This window comes from Aptenodytes patagonicus, chromosome 9 (assembly GCF_965638725.1).
Source record: "Aptenodytes patagonicus chromosome 9, bAptPat1.pri.cur, whole genome shotgun sequence".
Taxonomy (NCBI): Eukaryota; Metazoa; Chordata; class Aves; order Sphenisciformes; family Spheniscidae; genus Aptenodytes; species Aptenodytes patagonicus.
Window position 1 is genome coordinate 5063882 of NC_134957.1, and position 20491 is coordinate 5084372.

General features: G+C 35.7%; 1 protein-coding gene across 2 annotated transcripts in view; it reads right to left on the reverse strand.

Moving 5' to 3' along the window:
* The window catches only part of DIAPH2 (diaphanous related formin 2), a 265592-nt gene that overhangs the window by 131525 nt on the left and 113576 nt on the right, over window positions 1–20491 (reverse strand). The window contains exon 24 of one of the 2 annotated variants that reach the window (XM_076347001.1): window positions 4903–5027. In XM_076347001.1, coding sequence (XP_076203116.1) covers window positions 4903–5027 — 125 coding nt within the window. Of the gene's footprint in view, window positions 1–3230; window positions 5028–20491 lie in introns of those variants that run through there. The other variant, XM_076347000.1, reaches the window with a different exon arrangement.

Sequence of the window (20491 nt, forward strand, 5' to 3'; positions counted from 1 at the left end):
TCTTCTCCCTCCCCCTCAGAACAAATTTGCCTCCTGCCTATTTTCTAGAGGACTAAACCTTTGTCACTGGGGGTGCGTGCGCATGTTGGGAGGGGGGAAGAGGTGGTATTTATTATTTATGTATCTACAGTTCTAAGTCAAGATTAATTAGTTAACTCTGCACAACTTTCTATTACTCCCTCCAAAATAGCTTTTCATTCTGTTGTCTTTAATCTTTCTTAATAATATTTAAAGTTAAACCCTATTAATCTGAATATCTTCGTCAATCCCCAACTAGACACTCATGTTTTAACATCACTAAAAAGAAAACAGCTTATACACCTACGGCAAGTAACTATAAAATTCAGAGTTTTCCATTTAAAAAAATGTCACACAAACACTGAAATAAAACAAGGAGTGAAAGCTAGATTTGTCATAGTCGTAATTACTTTGCTCAACTGTTGAATCAGACTCCCCAGTGCTGCATGAAACTGGGCTAATTATAAAAGAAACCTCTCACATTTAAAGTTAAATTATTTACAATTTGCTCTTCAAGCGAAGTACAATTCTAGCCATGCATCAGATCATGAAAAAGTTGTCTCAAGAATCACACATAAGTTAGTTAATATAGCATGAAATCCACAGAAAGAGTATTTTAATCTCTCTCATTTTTTTGTCGTTTTTTTTTGTTTGCTTGCTTGCTTAACCATACTATATTCTACTTTCTGTTATAGCATAGCTGTAATCCTCAGTATGAAATCAACTATTTCTGGTGGCCAACCATACAGGTCAGCTTCATGAACCCAAAGTCTTCAGAGAGTGCTGTGAGCATTCCTTAAAACTTAGGCAATTAAATACTGATAGAAAATCCCAATATAAGGCTGACAAACTAAAATCCTAGCATGATAGCAAGATAGCAACTATAACATCACTTCAGAATCCCACAGAAGTATTTCCATACAGCTATCTCAAAAAGTCCAGTGTTCACTACAAACAACATAGACACACACAAGATGCAGAACTGTGTCCCAGCAAGTAGTTGATCATGGAAGCAAGTTTGAACTGTGTTTACTAATTGAACGCAAAGTTCCACTACAATGATGGTGCTAACAGAGCCAGTTTTTTGATGTAGAAAGAGAGATAAATGGTATTACATTTTTTTTACTCTTCACACTTACGAAGCTACAAAATTATTGAAATACTGTATTTAGTTGAAATCAGTATTTCAAATGCATATGAAAAAAATACCAGTAAAGACTGGGGAAAAAAGTCCTAAACTAAAGAAGTGAATCACTTTGTTTTTGCAGATAAATTTAAAGTAACCTCATCACAGTAAAGATTCTGACATGGAGGAAAAGATACCTACAAACAAACAGGTCCCAAAAAACTTCAAAGGTTTTACAAGTGTCACTATGGCTAGAAACTAAAGCCACAAGGAGTCAAACCAGATCATTATGTACATTTAAGAGAAAAATCATTGGTACAATCTATTACACGTCATAGAACTTATACTAGTTGAATTTGTAAAGTCAAGATCATATATGGTCATAAAATATATGCTTTTAGTTAAAAAGAAGGTATGAAAGTTGATAGCAGCATTAATTACTGAGACTGTTCTATTATGCTTGAAATCAAATCAGATTATCATACTATATCTTAATTATTAATTGCTTTTGAAAGATGGCAATCAACCTATAGCTACATCATCTGAATTTCTTTTGTTATATTCATTGAACCTTATCATCATAAATGGAGAAAAACAAAACACCCTTAAGCAGGAAGTCACACTGACACAATTACAGAACCAAATCACGTGAATATCCGCACAGCTCTAAAGAAAGTGATGTAGAACTGAATGTGCTTCTGTTATCAAATTATTTCATTTAGTTGCCTATAGTGTTACTTTAAATATAAACTATTCAGATAACATCGAGTCATTTTCCCAGTTTGTAAATAATAAAAAATAACCATCTGACATGTATCAAGTTAGCAGACTGCAGTCAAAACTATATGAATTTAATTCTAACAGCTTTAATTCAAAGTTTGTTAATCCATGGGGTATATTTACCTGAACATATTACTTCTGCAATATATTGCAATTTTTTTAAACAGGTTGCGGAATAGCAATGTACTACTCTTCCTGCCTTTATATTTAATTCCTAAAGTAGTTTTAAGTTATTTTTAAGCCTTCAAGAGTTACATCAAGAAGTGTGCACCGAGATGAATAATTGTATGCGCTAAATAAACTGATTAAGTGAAATCACAACTCAGCCTGCTTAGAAAGAGGTCAAGAAAAAAATCCTAGCTGAAAATGTAAGTAGAATTTCTATTCATCTTTTTGTCACTCACAGTACCAAAAACTTATTTGCTAAAAAAAGTTTTAAAACCTAAAATTAAGTAATTTCTTTCATAGCATTTGCGTCTATATTATGAATATTGATTTTATTATTATGAATATTATGAATGGTATTTTTATTGTAATTGATCTCCTACCTTAGTATGATACCAAGCAATATTCCTTTCATATTCTCTGAAGAAAGTATCATCCACAATTACCGGTAAACAGCTTTGTTTATTAGCAGGAACAGCAAAGAGAAACTATGCCTTTAATTATGGTATAATTCTTGCATCCTAGAACTCTGAGAGATGATTTATGTTCAGACACGTTTCAAATTTTCTGAAACACTCGAGCAGTTAGAGAGATGTTCAGCATGAAATTCTTTAGCTTTCTAATCTCAGTATGTGCTATCAACAACAGTTCTTCAACAAGCTGACAGAAACAAAAGAAATACATACTGAAGACTAAGATGTCATTCCCTCCCATTACATTTATTCTTCAATCTAACAAAAAAAAAAGGGAGTGTAGAAAATTTAAAAATATTCAATGATAAGCAAAAACAAATTTGATCACTTGACATAAATGGAGATGACTTTCTAAAAAAGAAAACCACCATTTATCAGGTCATCTATTAATTATGAAAACATAAATCCTTAAGCAGAATCAGTTCATTTCTTACAGTCTTATCTATTGTGTCAAGTCACCAAATTCACTAGTATGATAAAAGCTATCAGACATCTACAGTTCAGGGTGCCTATTTTAATTACCAGGAATTGGTAATCTAGCTGTGACATCAATGTATGTGCGCTGAAGCAAGGCTGCCCAGGAGACTTTCAACAATTCATTTTCAAAAATTTCATAGTAGCCTCATATTTTTGCTAATCCAAAAGCGCATTAATACTTTTTTTTTTTTTTTTTTTTTTAGATTCCCTTGCATTGTCAGATGATCCTTCTTCTTTAAGAAATTCAGGTGATAAACTGCAGAGCAGAAAGAGCTAAACATTACCTACTTGGCTCTTTTTTCTCGCCAAATCACTTGAGTGATGCAAATCATTTTTATAAGTACAGTAAACACATAGGTAGCAAAACAATAAATGGCAAAGCATTTACCCAACACAACTGAAAAATAACGTATAACACCTCTAAAACAGAGCTGTCAAGCATTAACGAGAAAACATGGTTGTAAAAGGTGCATTTAAATATGTTGGCTTCATTTATGAACAGAAGTGGGGCTTACTTGACAGTATTCAGCCTACACACGATGACAAGGCAAAGGACAATTACAAGGCAATATTATAAGATTTTCTTATATGAATGTATCTCAGGAAAATAATAACCCCCTTTTTTTTTTCTAATAGCAGAACTGATAAATGTGATTACTAGCAAGTCTCCTAACCTTGCAAATAAGACAAGGTGGAAGAGAATATGTAAGTAACAAGAAACAATTTTCCACTTAGTCATGAGTTGTCTCCCTTAAGCTACTTTTCTGCAGTCTTGTCAGAAACTTAAAATAAATCCAAATAGAGAAGATATTAAATATCTTCTTGTGAATTTCTGTCACTGAATCCATTCAGATGGTTAATCCTGCTAAAACTTACTTTCCAAATACACAGTAGTTAGGAGAACCTCTTCATTACATCCACCTACTAAATGTGATGAGCAGCTATGAATGGCTCTAGACATCAAGACATCATTTTTTCCTTTGAAAAGCCCACAAAACCATGACTTCTGTCTGGCTGCAGTAAGAAAGAATAGATGTCACATGAACTATCTGAGCTTCTATAAATGCACAAAATGCCTTGGACTTGGCCATGTACCATACTCCAAATACTTCCACATATACAGAAATGTGCTTTGTGCAAAATAAAAACCTGCAAATTTCTTTTAAGAGAAAAAAGGACTTTTGCTTAGTCTTTCTCACAGTTTTGTGAGCTTCTTGCATCTACAGTATACTTTACACTTTTGAGCAAGAGTGAAGCTGGATATACGAAAGTTTTGGAGGGAAAACAGGCTAGAAAGACATCATTTGGTATTACCCCACAAATTTTACTTACTAGTGCTTAAAGAACCTACAGTCCCTACTCCCTACAGAAATAAAAGGACAAATCATTCTTGAGTACAAAACATGTAAATACTTTTCCTCGAAAATGATCTGTTAAAAATAAATAAATTAAAACTATTAACAAAATTCATACTCTCCCCTTCAAAAAACAACATATCTGAAGCTAAAATAATTAATACTCTACTGCTGATAGTTTTTTAGATTGAAATGATTCAACAATTATCATTAAATACCATTCTTTAAGGCAAAAAACCCCCCCATACTACTATCTTTATGACCAGCCACTATAACTACTTACTTCAAGAAAGTTATCTGGTTTCCTCCCTTGAGAGTCTGATTATAAATGCTTTAAGCTATACTCAGTTACATGTTTTCTTACGTTCAGCATGTTCTGTTACGCTTTTCTCTGCACTAGAATAAAAGCATGGAAGAGGGGACTTAAAACTTAATTTCAAGTGTTGTAAATACTTAACCAGACGATCAGAATGTTCAGATCACCAATGAAGACATGCAAAAAGGATATGCTCATCTTTTCTACAAACTTGTCATGTTCATCTTGTGTTTTAGGGAAATTCTCAATGTCATTTTCTAGGCGCTGGATCTGATGGTTCATTGAATCAAGGTTGCTCTTCAGAGTCTGGGCTGAAACTAAGAAAAAAATGATAATGAGTAAAAAGCTTCCAGATTCCAGAAAGGATATCAGAAGGGGAAAAAACAATGTCAGTATAAATAGCCTTGAGGAGAATGATTCCATTAACTAGACACATTCTTCTGAATTACTGCTCATAAAAATCCTACTCTTAATAAAAATTAAGTGAAAATATCTAATGTAATATACCAAATCATCATATTTAATGTTGAAATGTCACCACTTAATTCTACCATTAGTTCAAATTATTTGATTTTATTTAAATTTATTGGTAAAAATTCTAATATTTCATTCTTTTAAATCTAATTCAAAGATTAAAAAGTAACTAAGGTTCAAAGATATTTTGCCTTATTAATGCATGTACTTGGTTAAAGGAATGATCTTATTAACGCATGTACTCAGCTACAGAAATGATTTAAGGAATAGACACGGAAAAAAGATCAAATATTTTTCTTTTATTGAAATTAACCTGATTTCTAGAAACCAACATCTGTGAAACCCTCTGTTAACATCAAAGGTAGATTTGAATAATAAAAGCTACTGATAATTAAAAAGAAGTAAAGGACTCACAGTACAGCACCAAAAAAAAAAAAAGAGAGGCTACTCTAATGAAACACTGCTTACTCTGTCATACGCTATTCTAATGTAAACCACTATTTCTGTAATTTGTATTAAACAAACACTAATTGATACATCATGAGAGAAATCTCTATCAGAAACCATGACATCACAATTTTGAAGGTGAAGTAATACCATATCACAAAGAAATTCCAGAACTATATGAACAGTGACAGAATCTCTGCAGAGAAGCCCCTGGTCAAATTGTAACGTTAAAACAAACTGGACCCATAATAGTGAGTTTTATGACATAATCCATAAAGTCCACTTATCATTCTCAATTTAATCATAAACAAGTTTGACAAGCACTTCCTCTCAATTTAAAGATGCATTTTAGAACCAAATTCTATCTTCTGTTCTTTGTCGCCTCTTGCATAGTTTACAAATACGTGCTTTCAAGAACAAGCAGACAACCTCAACACCACCTTTCCCCAAAGAGCACTGTAACATTTGCACCGTTTCACGTCCTTCCTCTAAACTGGGTACAGTACTCCGTTTCAGAGGCAATTTATACTCTGGTCGGTTCTCAGAAAGTGCCACAAACAACTTTTGATATGTGGAACCAGAGGTGAGAACATCCAGCGCATTATATGCTCTTCAGTAATTGGCCAGTCAATGTTCTTTATTGACTGCAGGCAGCTGCTCTACAAAGCCAACACTGTAGATTTGCACCCCAGCTAACCCAAGGACTCTTTGTGTAGTCAAGATAAGCACGTGACTTTTTTTTTCTTTTAAAGGTGCTTCCGCTTTTTATTATTTTTTGACAGTAAGCTATCTGTCCAAAAGTTGCATAGATCCTCTTTCCTTGTAATTTAAAAAAATTGTGCTGTGACTATGACATTAAACAGTAGCAGGAATTTGATTCAAGATGGCTTGAAAAAGAGTACACAGGAAATAAAAATCCTGTAAATAAGGAAGCTGTTCCCAGAACAAAATTAATTCTATATTCCTTGTAAGTAACAATTCATATCAGCCATAACATCACCGATCTAACTTTTCACAAGCATGTTCAAACACATAAGGCACCAATACAGCTGTCTATCACAGACAATCTTGATTTTAATTTTCAATGTTATCTATTTTATACTGGGTACCAAAGGAACTACTAATCATGTAATCTTAAAATTATACAGGTTTTTAAGCTTAAATTAACTGGGGGGGGGGGGGGGGGGGGGGGGGAATAAATAAATCTATACTGACCACAGCATCCTTGTAGCTATTAACTTAACATTTGAGAGTTAACCTTGAAATCAACCACTAAAGCAGTCTGAATAATAAACATTATTGAAGCTTTTAGGTTATGGCTGCATTAGTTTAATCACTTGATATTATTGTCAGAAAAGGAGCACACATTTTTGCTTGAACTGAGGAACTTGAATTACTACAATATTTTTTAGAAGCTGTTATGTAGTTGGATAGGGAGACAAACAGCACTGAAGTAAAATGCTAGAACTGAAAAATAAATTAGGAGGATGCAAATTATAATTGTGTTGGTAAAAAGAATAGCAGCTGGTAAGTAAATAGGCAACATAACAGAAAGTTTAACTCTTTTCAGCAATTTGAAAATATTTAAATGCATGACCGCTTGGCAAGAGTAGTAGTTTATTTTTGTCTGAAATTTAAAAGTGCAAAGAAATTCAGCAAGCAATGACAAATAAGAAGTCTTAGCCTCTGTGATTAAAATGGAAGAAAAACGTTTTCAGTAAATCTGTTTTATAAAACTAAGTTCAGAAAACAGTTTAATTTGGTTCATACTGACTTTGAAAGTATAAAGGCACTCTATGCAAGCAAGAAGGCCGCATTCAAAAGCTGTGCTTCCCATACCTAACTTCTATATTCACACTGAATTATCAAAAAACACTACAGAATATTCATTTTCATTCACATTTTTTTGCCTAGCCCAGGCAAACGTACAAGTTTCTGTTCAAACAATTTATGAAGCTGTTGTTCTGCAAGATAAGCTGAAAATGATTACGTATCAGGAAAAATATATGTAGGCTACAATAAAAATATCTGCATTTCCTCCCATAAACCATTTTATTAGATATTTACTACTACAGTAATGTGAAGAGGAGGCAACATGAATACCTTTTACTCTTTCAGGGAAAATCATGTGAATTTCTTAAAAGTCTTGCAAGGTTTTAATTTATCAAAGTATAAACTCTACTTGCAGCAAAAAGCTACTTCTTTGAAACCATTCCATAAATACACATACTGAAAAGACTGTGTCTATCACTGTACTCCTCAAAGCTGGTGATCACAAGACAAAGGCTTGTTCACCTTCAATTTGCCCATCATTCCACATGAAAATTAAGCATCCTAGTAGAACTAGCCTAAAAATATACATGAAATGGAGCATTTGGCTTTCAGTGGCACACAAGCACTGTTCAAGAACCATTACTGGGAAAGCCTCTCTGTAGCAGCAATTACGATTAAATTCCATTTAACATTGCAGCAGAGAGCAACCAACTAGGATACAAGATAGGAACAATAAGGCAGATACTAAAAAACAGGATAAAGAAGAAAAAAACCCACCAGCAACAACCACCAGAAAAAACTCTCTGTAACCCACACACACTCTAGAACGAGCAGTCCCAAAAAAAGGAAGCAGCCTACAAGAAGCCTGGACATTTCCCTGTATTAGCAGCAAAGACAAAATATTTGCCACATTTCAAAAGTAAAACAAATCAACGGCAATAAACAATCTACCTCACCACCCTCACAGCTTTACAGGAGAATTAAGACCCCCATCCATAGTGGAAAGGTCAGCATTTAAGAAATGGGAAAGCTTGAGAAGTCAAAAGAAAGTCCAATTTGCTGACACAGGGAATAGTGGAGGCAGATGGCATAAACAAGTTTAGAAAAGGATTATTTAGATTCATATACAACAGATCCATAAACAGATATCAAAAGGAATAGGCTGGGATGTAATGTGTAACATGTCTCTGAGAACATGTGCAGATGGTGGGGTTAACAGATTGCAGGAACTGCAGTGTTCTCCCTAAATACTGTATCTTGCTGTCAGCACCAGACAGAGCATCAGGTTGTGTGGACCACTGGTCTGTCCCAAGAGGACACTTAGTACATTCTTATGCCTTAAATAAAAAAAAAAAAAAAAACCCCACGTAAACCAAAAAACCTATATATGGACCTATCTTCAAGACCAACGAGGGGAAAAAAGGCAGCAAGATTTCTCAATCTCTACCAAACTGTATCAGACTGGCCCCTTATTTAGCAATAAGAAAAGACTGGCTTGCGGCAAGCTGCTGCAACTCTAAGGTGGAAAGAAATACAGCACCTTTAACATGTATACCTCAAACCACTATAATAGAAGGATTTATGAGGGAGAGTAAAAATTCAATACCAGAAATTAAACACGTATGTTTCAACTAACTAAAGTATTATCACACAGAATTACTATTAACATATAGGATTAATATAAACAACGTGAATATGAAGTTATGCATATTAATATTGTCAGATTCTTTTTCATGTCAGTGGAAGACTAATATAAGCACCTAGATTTATCAAGATTCTCTCTGCACAAATACTGAATAGAAGCTCAGTTAATCATGCATCATTAAATCCACAACTGACTAAAAGATTATTTTGTGTATTATCATTTATTTATAATCGAAATCCACAGTCATTGAAGAGAAGGCACAATATCATTTTGACATGAAAGGTGATAATTTTTTTCGTCACTTTACTATTTTCCCTGTATTAATTCCTCCTCTGTAAAAAAAAAAAAATCCCATCCACTTATTTTGGAGAAAGCAGTTGCACAGACTGCACGCTAAGGAAGGCTTAGTGAATGTCTGGTAGACCACTTTAGTCCTAGAAAAATGCTACAAGCAGTTAATCTCATGTTAATATCAAATGCTAGCTAGTCCCCACAGTCAAGCTACGCATTTTATATTTACAGTAATACAGTAATAGTACCAAGGGACAGACTAGTCCTTTCCAAAATAAGATTGTGTCAAAGAGTCCTCCCCTATAACGAGGGGTGGAACGATACAGTTTGATTAGGTGCAGTGTCTCTTGCATAATAAATTCAAAGGGTCGCTGATCACGATGCAAAACAGGGATGGCCATGTCCACATTTAGTAAAAACTCTGAAGTGAGAGCCAATGACATAAATGACTTCAGTAAGCAAAGGCAAGTCTATATGAAGCAAATGAACTACTGGATTTGTAAGTCTAGACGGAATTTGTGCCGTAACTACATTCTGAGCATACTAATGATTACTTATTTCTTATTGCCTGAGGGCAGTTGGAAGTAGTCTTTCACAAAAGTCTGAAAAACAGTTTGAGGGGAAATGGGTGAGCAAGTACATAATCTGCAGGAATTACAATTATTGATTACTCAATTCATACCACTAAGTTTATATTTATTAAGAGAATAAATGTTCTGTTCGAGTTAGGTTAACAGCGCTGCTACAGCCTACTTGAGGATTCTGAGTACCACAGTGTGTGTGTGCACGCGCATATGTGTATCTTGGAATGTGCCTGTATATTATATATGTGTGTGTGTGTGTGTGTATGTACATATACTGTGATATACTATGATATATCTATATCTATATATCTATACTATGATATATCTCTCACAGGTATACATATGTATACGTTTACATATGTATTTTTTCTGTGATACAGGTGTACCATGATACATATATCTCACAGGCATGTATGTATATGTACACACACATAAATGTGTGTATACAAACACAAACATATATATACCTCTATGTGTGATATATACCACAGTACACCTATGTCACACAAAACCACCCATACCTCAAGCTTCACGGCTGAAGAGCTTCCAGACTTGAAAACAGTACAGCCCCATTTAACATGTTATTTCTCAAGTAATTAACATGTTGCTATTCATACTAGAAATCTTTCCTAACACAGCTATACTGTCTACAGGACACAAACTACGATCAATCATGTTGTTGCGCTTTGATATACAGATAAAACATTGTGCTAAAAAGGTAAATGCAGCATTAGAACAATGATTATGAAAAGCATCATACAGATATGGCTTCGGTCATAATTCCTCCTCAATACTGGGGGGGGGGGGGGGGAAGCCAATTGTAGATACCACATATATTATTTTCCTTTATCAGAAACTAGGTCTTCACTACGTGCTAGCGTGATAGACCTAGAACAAATTCAACAGTAAAAATAAATCTATATTGAAATATTTTTCCCAGGAAGGACACTGAACTTAATCATTAGAAGTTCTGAAGAAGAAACTAGATGAACAGTCAAGAAAGGTGGGATTAGACAAACTCTTAAGATTACATCCAACCAAGCCTACTACTAACAACAAGCAAACACTCCTCTTTCCAGATAAACATCATGTGTTTTTAACAAAACTTAGGCAGAAGAAGCAGCATTGAAAAGTACATTTAGGCCAACAGTGTCTAAATTTCAAAGCAAAACCCCAAATATGGCAAAATAAATTATTATTAAGTTCATAAGCTCAAAAGAAGTGTTAGAAATGCTTAGGAGTGGAGGTTTAAACGCCTTGCAATCAAAGGTAAAAAAACTAGAGAGTATCCTTAACTAGCTACAGCACGTCACCATCCTCTTCTTCCAAAGGAAAGGGTAAGCTTTCTGACACAGACTACTTATGATTAACAATCAGTACATCATGCATAATACATTTTTTTTTTCCTGTAAATCTTCCACAGATTTTTCCCCGAATCTTTTAAAGTTTAGGAAAAACACCAACTCTGCCCAAACAGTAATGTTTTGTTTATATATTATGACAACGTACTGTAAATGAAAACATGTTACTTGAAAAAGCTTTAAAATAGAATTTTTAACAGATACATTTCACACATAGATGTGCATTTGTACTTCTAATTTGCATGCTAAGATTTCATTCACCAGCAGGGTCTCTGCATTTTAGTTGCCTTATCACAACATTGATATCGAACGGTGAAGGAGGGCAATGACACAGCTATGCTTTATCATTTCAGACTTCTACAGTAAAATCATTATCTTAGTTAACCAAAGATAAAGCAATTGTGCATTGATTCTATTGTCCTGTCCATTTGCAAGCAGAGGTGAACCACAAACCAAGATAAGAGCACCTTGTAACAAGTCCCAGCCCCAAGTAGCCCTTGGCTTTAGACTTTAATGAGAGATTCAGACTAAGACACTAATTATCTTTCAGTCCGAGATGATGTTTAATGAGGCATGTATGTGCAGAAGCTCTAGATTGCAATATTGGTCTCCGTCTATACAGAGAAAGGAAGGACACTTACCAATCCTTATCGGGGGGTAGGGAGTGGGGGTGGGGGAGTAAGCACTCCACCAGACCAAAAAACGGTCACAATCTCAACTGTGAGCAAGACCTAAAATCATCACAATATAAATGTTTACAAATGTATAAGACATCTTCATATGTCTTATCAGAGAAAGAAAACAGCTATATCTGATACAATTTAAAAAAAGTATGACAGATTTTAAGTACACATCTGGAAAAGCTACCACACAAGCTAAAAAGTTATAAAAAATAAATTTTGGGTACAAACTATGAACAGATTCTCAGCTTCTCAGAATAACAATAACTGGCATTTAAAGTGAGGAAATTTAATTTAAATATTACATGCACTGAAGTGCAAATGTCATTAACAAGCTTGTCTTGACAAGCGAGATAGTGGGGGGAAAAAAAAACAACATTGCCTGTTAGGCCTAAAATCAGAAGCGTCGTGAGCAGCATGTCTTCTTCTCTCCTCTGGAGCTGAGGAAATTATAAACAGTGCTCATAATCCTGAAATGCTCAATATATTCACAGAAGAAAAAGAAAAATTTCTGTGAGTAGCTTATGTTTAATATCAATGTATGTACAGAACTGTACTCTGGTTTAGGGAATGAATCTGTTTGTCTCAGTTCCAGCAATTACGTGCATCTTTTAAGAATAAAAGAATAATTCTGATGCACGTATCACAACTTATTAAGACATTAAGAACCAATTATAAGTGACAAACAATGCATTAGGAGCCCAAAATGCATTACCACTATCGACATGAGCAAGTTGTTAAATCTCCTCTCCAAAGCCCAGCACAGTGCAAAGTCATTGATCTCCTAAGTGACATATCAGAACATGAAATCTCTTCCTTGGTTTGGACAGGTCACATTATCCAACTCATTACTGACTCAAAATTGTTTACTTCTTAAGGTCAAATTAATTGGCAGCAAAAGACCAGTTTTCTGAAAAAGAAAAAACTCTCTGAGCCCATAAGATTCCTTCTGGTTGAATCCTGACAAGCGTTATGCTTATTTTTGTGACCTGCATGAATTCTGTGTGTGCCAACCTCCTACCTTCCCTGAACACTCTTATGAATACCAGCCTTTTCACCTAACTTTTCAGGTTTACCTCACTGAGTAAACTGTAAACAATAGTACATTGTAGAATATAAGCTTTATTAGCTGAATGTGAACTGACTTTTCATATCACAAGTAAAAATCTTTTAGAAAACAGATGTCTCAGCTTCAGAAACATAACCAGAAGTATTAGATGTGATCAGTGAGACTAGCATTGTGTCCAGGTAGCATTCTCCTGGCAATATGGATATCTTCCTCCAGAGCACTCCAGAAACTCACCTTACTTTGATGTTAGTTTAATTACAGATGTCTTTCAAGATTTCAAAATTAACTCAACTTTTGGGAACAGAGCTTATAATTACAAAATCAGTATCTATTAAATGAGCATACTGAAGCAAAACTTCCTGCCAAAGGTATAAGGCAAATTGCAAGTGAGGCAAAGGAAAGAAGCAACTGGACTTTTATGTTCTATTCATTGCATCCAGATTTGGAATTGTTAACTGAACATGCTAAATTCTGCTGTATTTACTTCAAAAGCCCATATTTTGCACTGTCACTATTTCTCCATAGCCCAACTTTGCTTCGTTTGTATATCAAACTGATATACACATGCTGTAATTCATTGTGAACGAATGTGCCAGCTATGGCATACTATATTCAGTGGTGCATGTGTGCAAAAATCATAGTAAGGAAGACAAAGAAAGAGAAGGAGCAAAGCTTTTGTAACACAACCTATCTGTTGTTACTAAAAACTCACTAGAGAAAGTGTTAAGCAACTTCATCCAACAGACCTCCCTTCAGGCTCTCAACTTGTAACAGGATTGTGGTCTTTCCAATTAAACTGAAGTGCAAGCCATGCTTCCAGAGGTATAACAACCTTTCTCACATCAATGAAAGTGCAAGTTCGAGAACAGATATGGAGAGAAAAAAAAAAAGTAGGTGCTTTGTAGCTTTTACCTCTCTCTAGCAGTTGGTATTAAGGAATTCTAAATGAATTACATAATTTGAGAAGTCATTTAAAGCAGTCTTCAAATCCAAATTGGTTTAACTACAGTCAGAAATTCTTAAACTCTTTAATTTCATTAATAAGCAACAGCCCATGAGAGTCATTTGAACTACTCTTCAATTTTGCCCTTGATATTTACACTTCAGGGAGAGAAGTGGATCCCTACAATGCATGCTATACAAAATAACTTTGTTTAATGTAGAATCCAAATTGTAGCTTCAAATTGTAGCTTCAGAATTCGGAACTACCACAATTTTGCATACCATTTATTACACATTAGAAGATAGCAACTAAATAAATCCTCAAAATCTTCACAGACTGAGAAAATTTAGTAAGCAATTTTGCAAAGTGTAAGCCAATCCAGAATCCTACTGAGTCTCCAACAGGCTCTCTTTCAGAAATTGCGCATTAGAACTACAACACAGAAACTATCTGTGAAATTTTTGCTTCCCTGTCTTCCTCACTGACACTTGTCAATGGAGGAGAACACACCTGTCAAAAAACTTTTAATGAGATGATGCATAAGCTACCATCAATATGGCGATGCTATATGCAAATACAGGAGTGTTACTAGTGAAAAAAGTCTTCTAGTATTTGATGTACCTAACTGTGTATTTACTACGTTCAGAAAAACACATTGAGAGAGTTTCTGACATTTCAGTATTGCAGTTTATGTGAATGAAAAGAATGATAGAAGTCACTATACAGTGCAAGATTGACTTTTGATTATGATGCAAAATGCCAACTTCAGATTCTATTATGGAGAAAAAAGTCACAGATGCAGGCATTACATTTCTCACGCCAGAAGGCATTGTCTATTTTATATTCACTAATGTGCCAGATTGGGCAAAATCTGCTTCAGCAATTTAAACCAGGCAAGGTGGAAAATACTGCAGATCTCTCTGTAAAAACACAGTTTCTTTTACTGCAATGAGCTATAAAACTTTTGTTTGACAGAAAAATGGCTCCTACTTATGAGTATGTTTTAAATTGCTATACTTTAAAGCAACAATGGCACAGAATGTTTTAAAATATTTTCCCGACTCTAAAATTATGGCATTAAATCACAGTGAAGTACCTGTACAGAATTTAAAAATTAATATTTTCTAACATTATTTTAATAATATATTATGTATATACATCTTTGAATTCCACAGTTGTCCTGATTGCTAATGGCCTTTCTAGAGAGATACCTCAACTGTCAGAACCATATGCTTGCAAAATAAAGAAATAAATTTTTTGTGTCAACATGAGTGAGAAATCTGTGCTCCTCTTATTAGTACTTTCTAGTCTACTATACAGACATAATTCACCTCCCCAAGGCATCTTTTACTTGATTTTATTCAGAATGCTCTGCGTTTCTTTTAACAATACTTTAAAAGAATTATTAAGTGGTATACCAGGGGATCCGGGTATACCAGGGGTATACCAAAAAGGGTATACCAGGGGATCCGGCCTAGCCAGCACGGATTCATGAAAGGCAGGTCCTGCTTGACCAACCTGATCTCCTTCTATGACCAGGTGACCCGCCTAGTGGATGAGGGAAAGGCTGTGGATGTGGTCTACCTGGACTTCAGCAAGGCCTCTGACACCGTCTCCCACAGCATTCTCCTAGAGAAGCTGGCGGCTCACGGCTTAGACAGGTAGACTCTGCGCTGGGTCAAAAACTGGCTGGATGGCCGGGCCCAGAGAGTTGTGGCGAATGGAATTACATCCAGTTGGCGGCCGGTCACGAGCGGTGTTCCCCAGGGCTCAGTACTGGGGCCGGTCTTGTTTAATATCTTTATTGATGATCTGGATGAGGGGATTGAGTGCACCCTCAGTAAGTTTGCAGACGACACCAAGCTGGGTGGGAGTGTTGATCTGCTCGAGGGTAGGAAGGCTCTGCAGAGGGACCTGGACAGGCTGGATGGATGGGCCCAGGCCAACTGTATGAGGTTCAACAAGGCCAAGTGCCGGGTCCTGCACTTTGGCCACAACAACCCCATGCAGCGCTACAGGCTTGGGGAAGAATGGCTGGAAAGCTGCCTGGCGGAAAAGGACCTGGGGGTGCTGGTCGACAGCCGGCTGAACATGAGCCGGCAGTGTGCCCAGGCGGCCAAGAAGGCCAATGGCATCCTGGCCTGTACCAGAAATAGTGTGGCCAGCAGGAGTAGGGAAGTGATCGTGCCCCTGTACTCAGCACTGGTGAGGCCGCACCTCGAATACTGTGTTCAGTTTTGGGCCCCTCACTACAAGAAGGACGTTGAGGTGCTGGAGCGTGTCCAGAGAAGGGCAACGAGGCTGGTGAGGGGTCTGGAGCACAAGTCTTATGAGGAGCGGCTGAGGGAACTGGGACTGTTCAGCCTGGAGAAAAGGAGGCTGAGGGGAGACCTCATCGCTCTCTACAACTCCCTGAAAGGAGGTTGTAGCGAGGTGGGTGTTGGTCTTTTCTCCGAAGTAACAAGCGATAGGACGAGAGGAAATGGCCTCAAGTTGCGGCAGGGGAGGTTTAGATTGGATGTAAGGAAAAATGTCTTTACTGAAAGAGTGGTGAAACATTGGAACAGGCTGCCCAGGGAAGTGGTGGAGTCCCCATCCCTGGAGGTATTTAAAAGACGTGTAGATGAGGCGCTTAGGGACATGGTTTAGTGGGCATGGTGGTGTTGGGTTGACGGTTGGACTCGATGATCTTAGAGGTCTTTTCCAACCTCAATGATTCTATGATTCTATGATTCTACGATTCTATACCTTTAGATCAGGCACAGAATTCTGCATGTTAAGCCCTGGAAAAAACCCTCATTATTTCTGAAAGAGACTTTATTATCTATACTGCATTCACAGTTAAGCTCAGCCCTTCGCTTGGAGTTTAGCTGTTCTTGGGAGTCCTTCATAACTGCTCAGCTAACCCCAAAACCTATACTCCGTCTATACATGTAAGGTATCACTTCACCTTGCCCAACATGTCAGGAGAACACACAGAATGGCCAATGGCCAAGTACAGACAACAGCTTTCTATATCCACCCATTTCCGAAGTAAACACCAGTGGGACAACACAAGCTCACAAACCTTCATGTGACTCTACATAGCCTAGTAACTCCCACTCTTGGCAGACAAATCAGACAGGTTAATATAAGTATGTCAAGAACTGTTAAACTTAGGAGGAGCTGGACACAATGTTCAACTGATAAAGATATGGTTATGTTTTATTTTAAATACAGGCATGATGTTTAAACCATGAACTGTGATTTATAACTGTTGCTCTTTTAAAATTTGAAATTAAGTTGACATTATAAAAGATAGGTAATGTTCCTCCTCTTAATTTTACATGTTATGTATTTCTTTTTATGATTTCTGAGAGGCTTGACAATTAGAGGAGTTTCAAGTTAAAAAATATGTATCTTTTCTAAGGAATTCAAAATTATACTTTTTACAATATGATTTTGTCTACAAATCCCAAACTTGTTATCTGACTTTAGTAAGGTACCTCTTGTTTTTGTTTTGAAGTTTTTGCTTGACTGAACCTGTAGAAAGGGATGGGAATTTGTCAGGTGTTTAATAAAATCATAGATTATAAGATGGTAAGAGCAAATACAATGAAAAGGAGCAACTGGAATAACAAGTAAAGACAACAAGGTAGAAATAGGAATAAAGCCTTAGCATAGTTTCAACTGTAGGGGAACAAGAGGAAAACACCGCAGACTGGGGGAAGGTAAGTGAATATCACTTCCATCAAAGAATCCAGTTTGTCACAATCTTGTGATTTTTTTTTTTTAATTGGTTTTCCTTTCATACAGTCTGCTTCAAGTAAGAAGGAATGCCTTTCCAATAATGTCTTGATAGTTAATCAGTTTGACCTTTGCTTATACTTTCCAGAATAAAACTGTTTCCTAATTTATTTTCTGCTTTTCATAAACCTCTAGGTTAATCTTCCATCTTTAAAAAGATTAAATATTTTATTATACCTAATATCAGATTATTGAAGATTTTAGTACATGCACAGGCAGTTCATCTAATCCCATTGACCTTTTCATATTAAAATCCAGTTTTATGCTTTATCCGCTATTTGTTAAAAAAAAAAAAATCATACATCCATTGTTCAGATGCTGGTTCTTTATTCTTATATGAAAATTAAAGGAAAACAAGACTTGCTTTTAATTTACATTACCTGAGAAAACGCATCCAAGATTTAAAAATGTGTTGAACACGTTAAGTCTTGTAGTTGGAATTTTATGTATAGTTCGAACTACGAGGCTGCCTTGTGCCTAAAAAGTAAGGCATATATCTCACGAAATCAGACTGTCACCTGTTTTGCTCATATTTCCTTATTTAAAATTCATAGAGAGATAATATTTGCTGGTAGATTTCCTTCTATTTATGTATAACTAAGTGATGTCAATGCCCTCATATCTATAGCCAATTTATTCCAAAAGAAGGCTCTTACAGGAAAAACAAACTTAACCATCCATCCCTGAAACTACTGGTTTATGACACACCAAACAAGAAATAGAAAGTTAAAATCTTCTCTTCCACACAAAGCATGTTAACTTCCTACACAGAAAAAATGACCACACATGACAAGAGCAAACGAACATTACAATTAAACAAAACCCAAAAAGTACCATGGGGAACAGCTGAAGCAAGTTGCACAAATCACGTCTATTCTGCCAAAAGTCTGCTTTGTTACAGAAAGCAAAGAAGGGCAGAAAGGGAAGTTGTGCTCATAAAAAGTGAACAGTAATTTATGCTTCTGATAAGAAGCCAGAGCTGTTTATAGGAAACGTAATGAGCTTTTATCTTACAGAATGAAACAAGTTTAACTGTAATAAAACCTTTTTCATATATATTCTAAGCATCGGGATTATTAGTGACTTTGCTCCATTAATATGCTTTCTCTCTTTTGGATGCTATAGCTTAACTAAACTTTACTAACTCTCTTGGTTTAATTCCTCAAGTCAACTGACAGAACATCATAGGCTTTGAATGAAACTATAAAAATCTCAAAGCTGCAAGGTAAAGTATTAGCCACAGGAGAAAATTAATTAAAGATCATCAAATGTGCCTGGTAAACCATAAGGCTTTGTAAAAAAAATTAACAAGAGATGCAGGAAGAAAAAGATTAAACTTTAAAAAAATCACCTCCAGAAAAGAATTATCAAGTGGTAGGAAACTTTTCTGGAACTTAGATAAGATGACAAACTGCTATTTGCACAAATAAAATTAAACACTATGTTACTCTATCATAGGTCCTTGTAAACACACTGGCCAGACCAGTGACACTTACTGAGTAAGGCTGGGGGAGAAAAGAAGAAGAAAAAAAAAAAGATCAGTTTGAGGAAGTTATCTGACTCCATATCACAGGCCGGGAACAAACAACGTTGACAGCAAATGGCAAAATTAATAGTAATTGTAAAAATTCCTTCTGTAATATTCTATGTTCAGATATAAGTAGCCAGCTGTACGCTGTTTAAGCATGCACCTTTATTTATATATATTTTTGTGTATATACATATGGTACATTCAAGATGGTAATGTACAAGTTATCTCTTCAGTCTCTATTCTGCCTTAAAACACAATACCATCCTCAACCCTATATAGACAGATCAGTTCCATTTTGTCAATAGGCATTCGTGCCAATGACGTATTCATCAGCAAAGAGGAAAGTGAAGCATGGAGACATTTAATCAATCCAAATAAAATTTAGTTTAGCGCAGAAAAAAACACCCATGGAAAGGTACTTGCAAAGTTTGAGAAACAGCAAAAAAATTGTATGACAAAGACAATCACATAAATCTGTGAATAAGTTGGAGATGAAACAATAGCAAAGTTAAGGAATAGTTCATCAATCAACCTAAGTCCTTGGGGAAACAAGAGTTCTGCTCTCACTAGATTGAAGTTTAAGATAGAAGATGACAAACTGAAAGAAAATGATGGCCTAATTAAAAAAAAGTATCTAACAGCTAACCACTGTACTGAAGAGAGACACTGACTGATAACGCTGAAAAAAAGGAGACAAAAATTTGCAAGACAAAACCTGGATACAACGAGCAGAAATGTGTATCCAACTTCTTTCCCCTCCTCTTTCCCTTCATATTCTTGTGCTCCCTCAAGTATTTATCTTCTGATGAATCAGTAATGCCCAGTCAAAATAAAACAGTTTGCGTTACCTTCATCAACCACTATCACACAGCCTTTGCTTTCCACAGCTAAGCAACAAGGGCACCAAGCAGCACAGCATATTTCACATAAAAAGAAATCCAACAACAAATGAATTAAGTTTTCTATCAGATTGACCAGGCTATACTGCTGACTGACCAAGAATAAAATCAGTATTAATCATTGACTGTATAATATAATTAAACTATATATTTCATATGCTGTCTGGGAACTTTAGAAAGCATATTTGTTATTCTCCATCCAGGTGTTAAATCAAGTGTTAAAACGAGAAACATACTGTGTGTGTACACACACGAGTGTTCACTCTCAAGCCACAAGACCTCAAAGGCTTAATGGTAA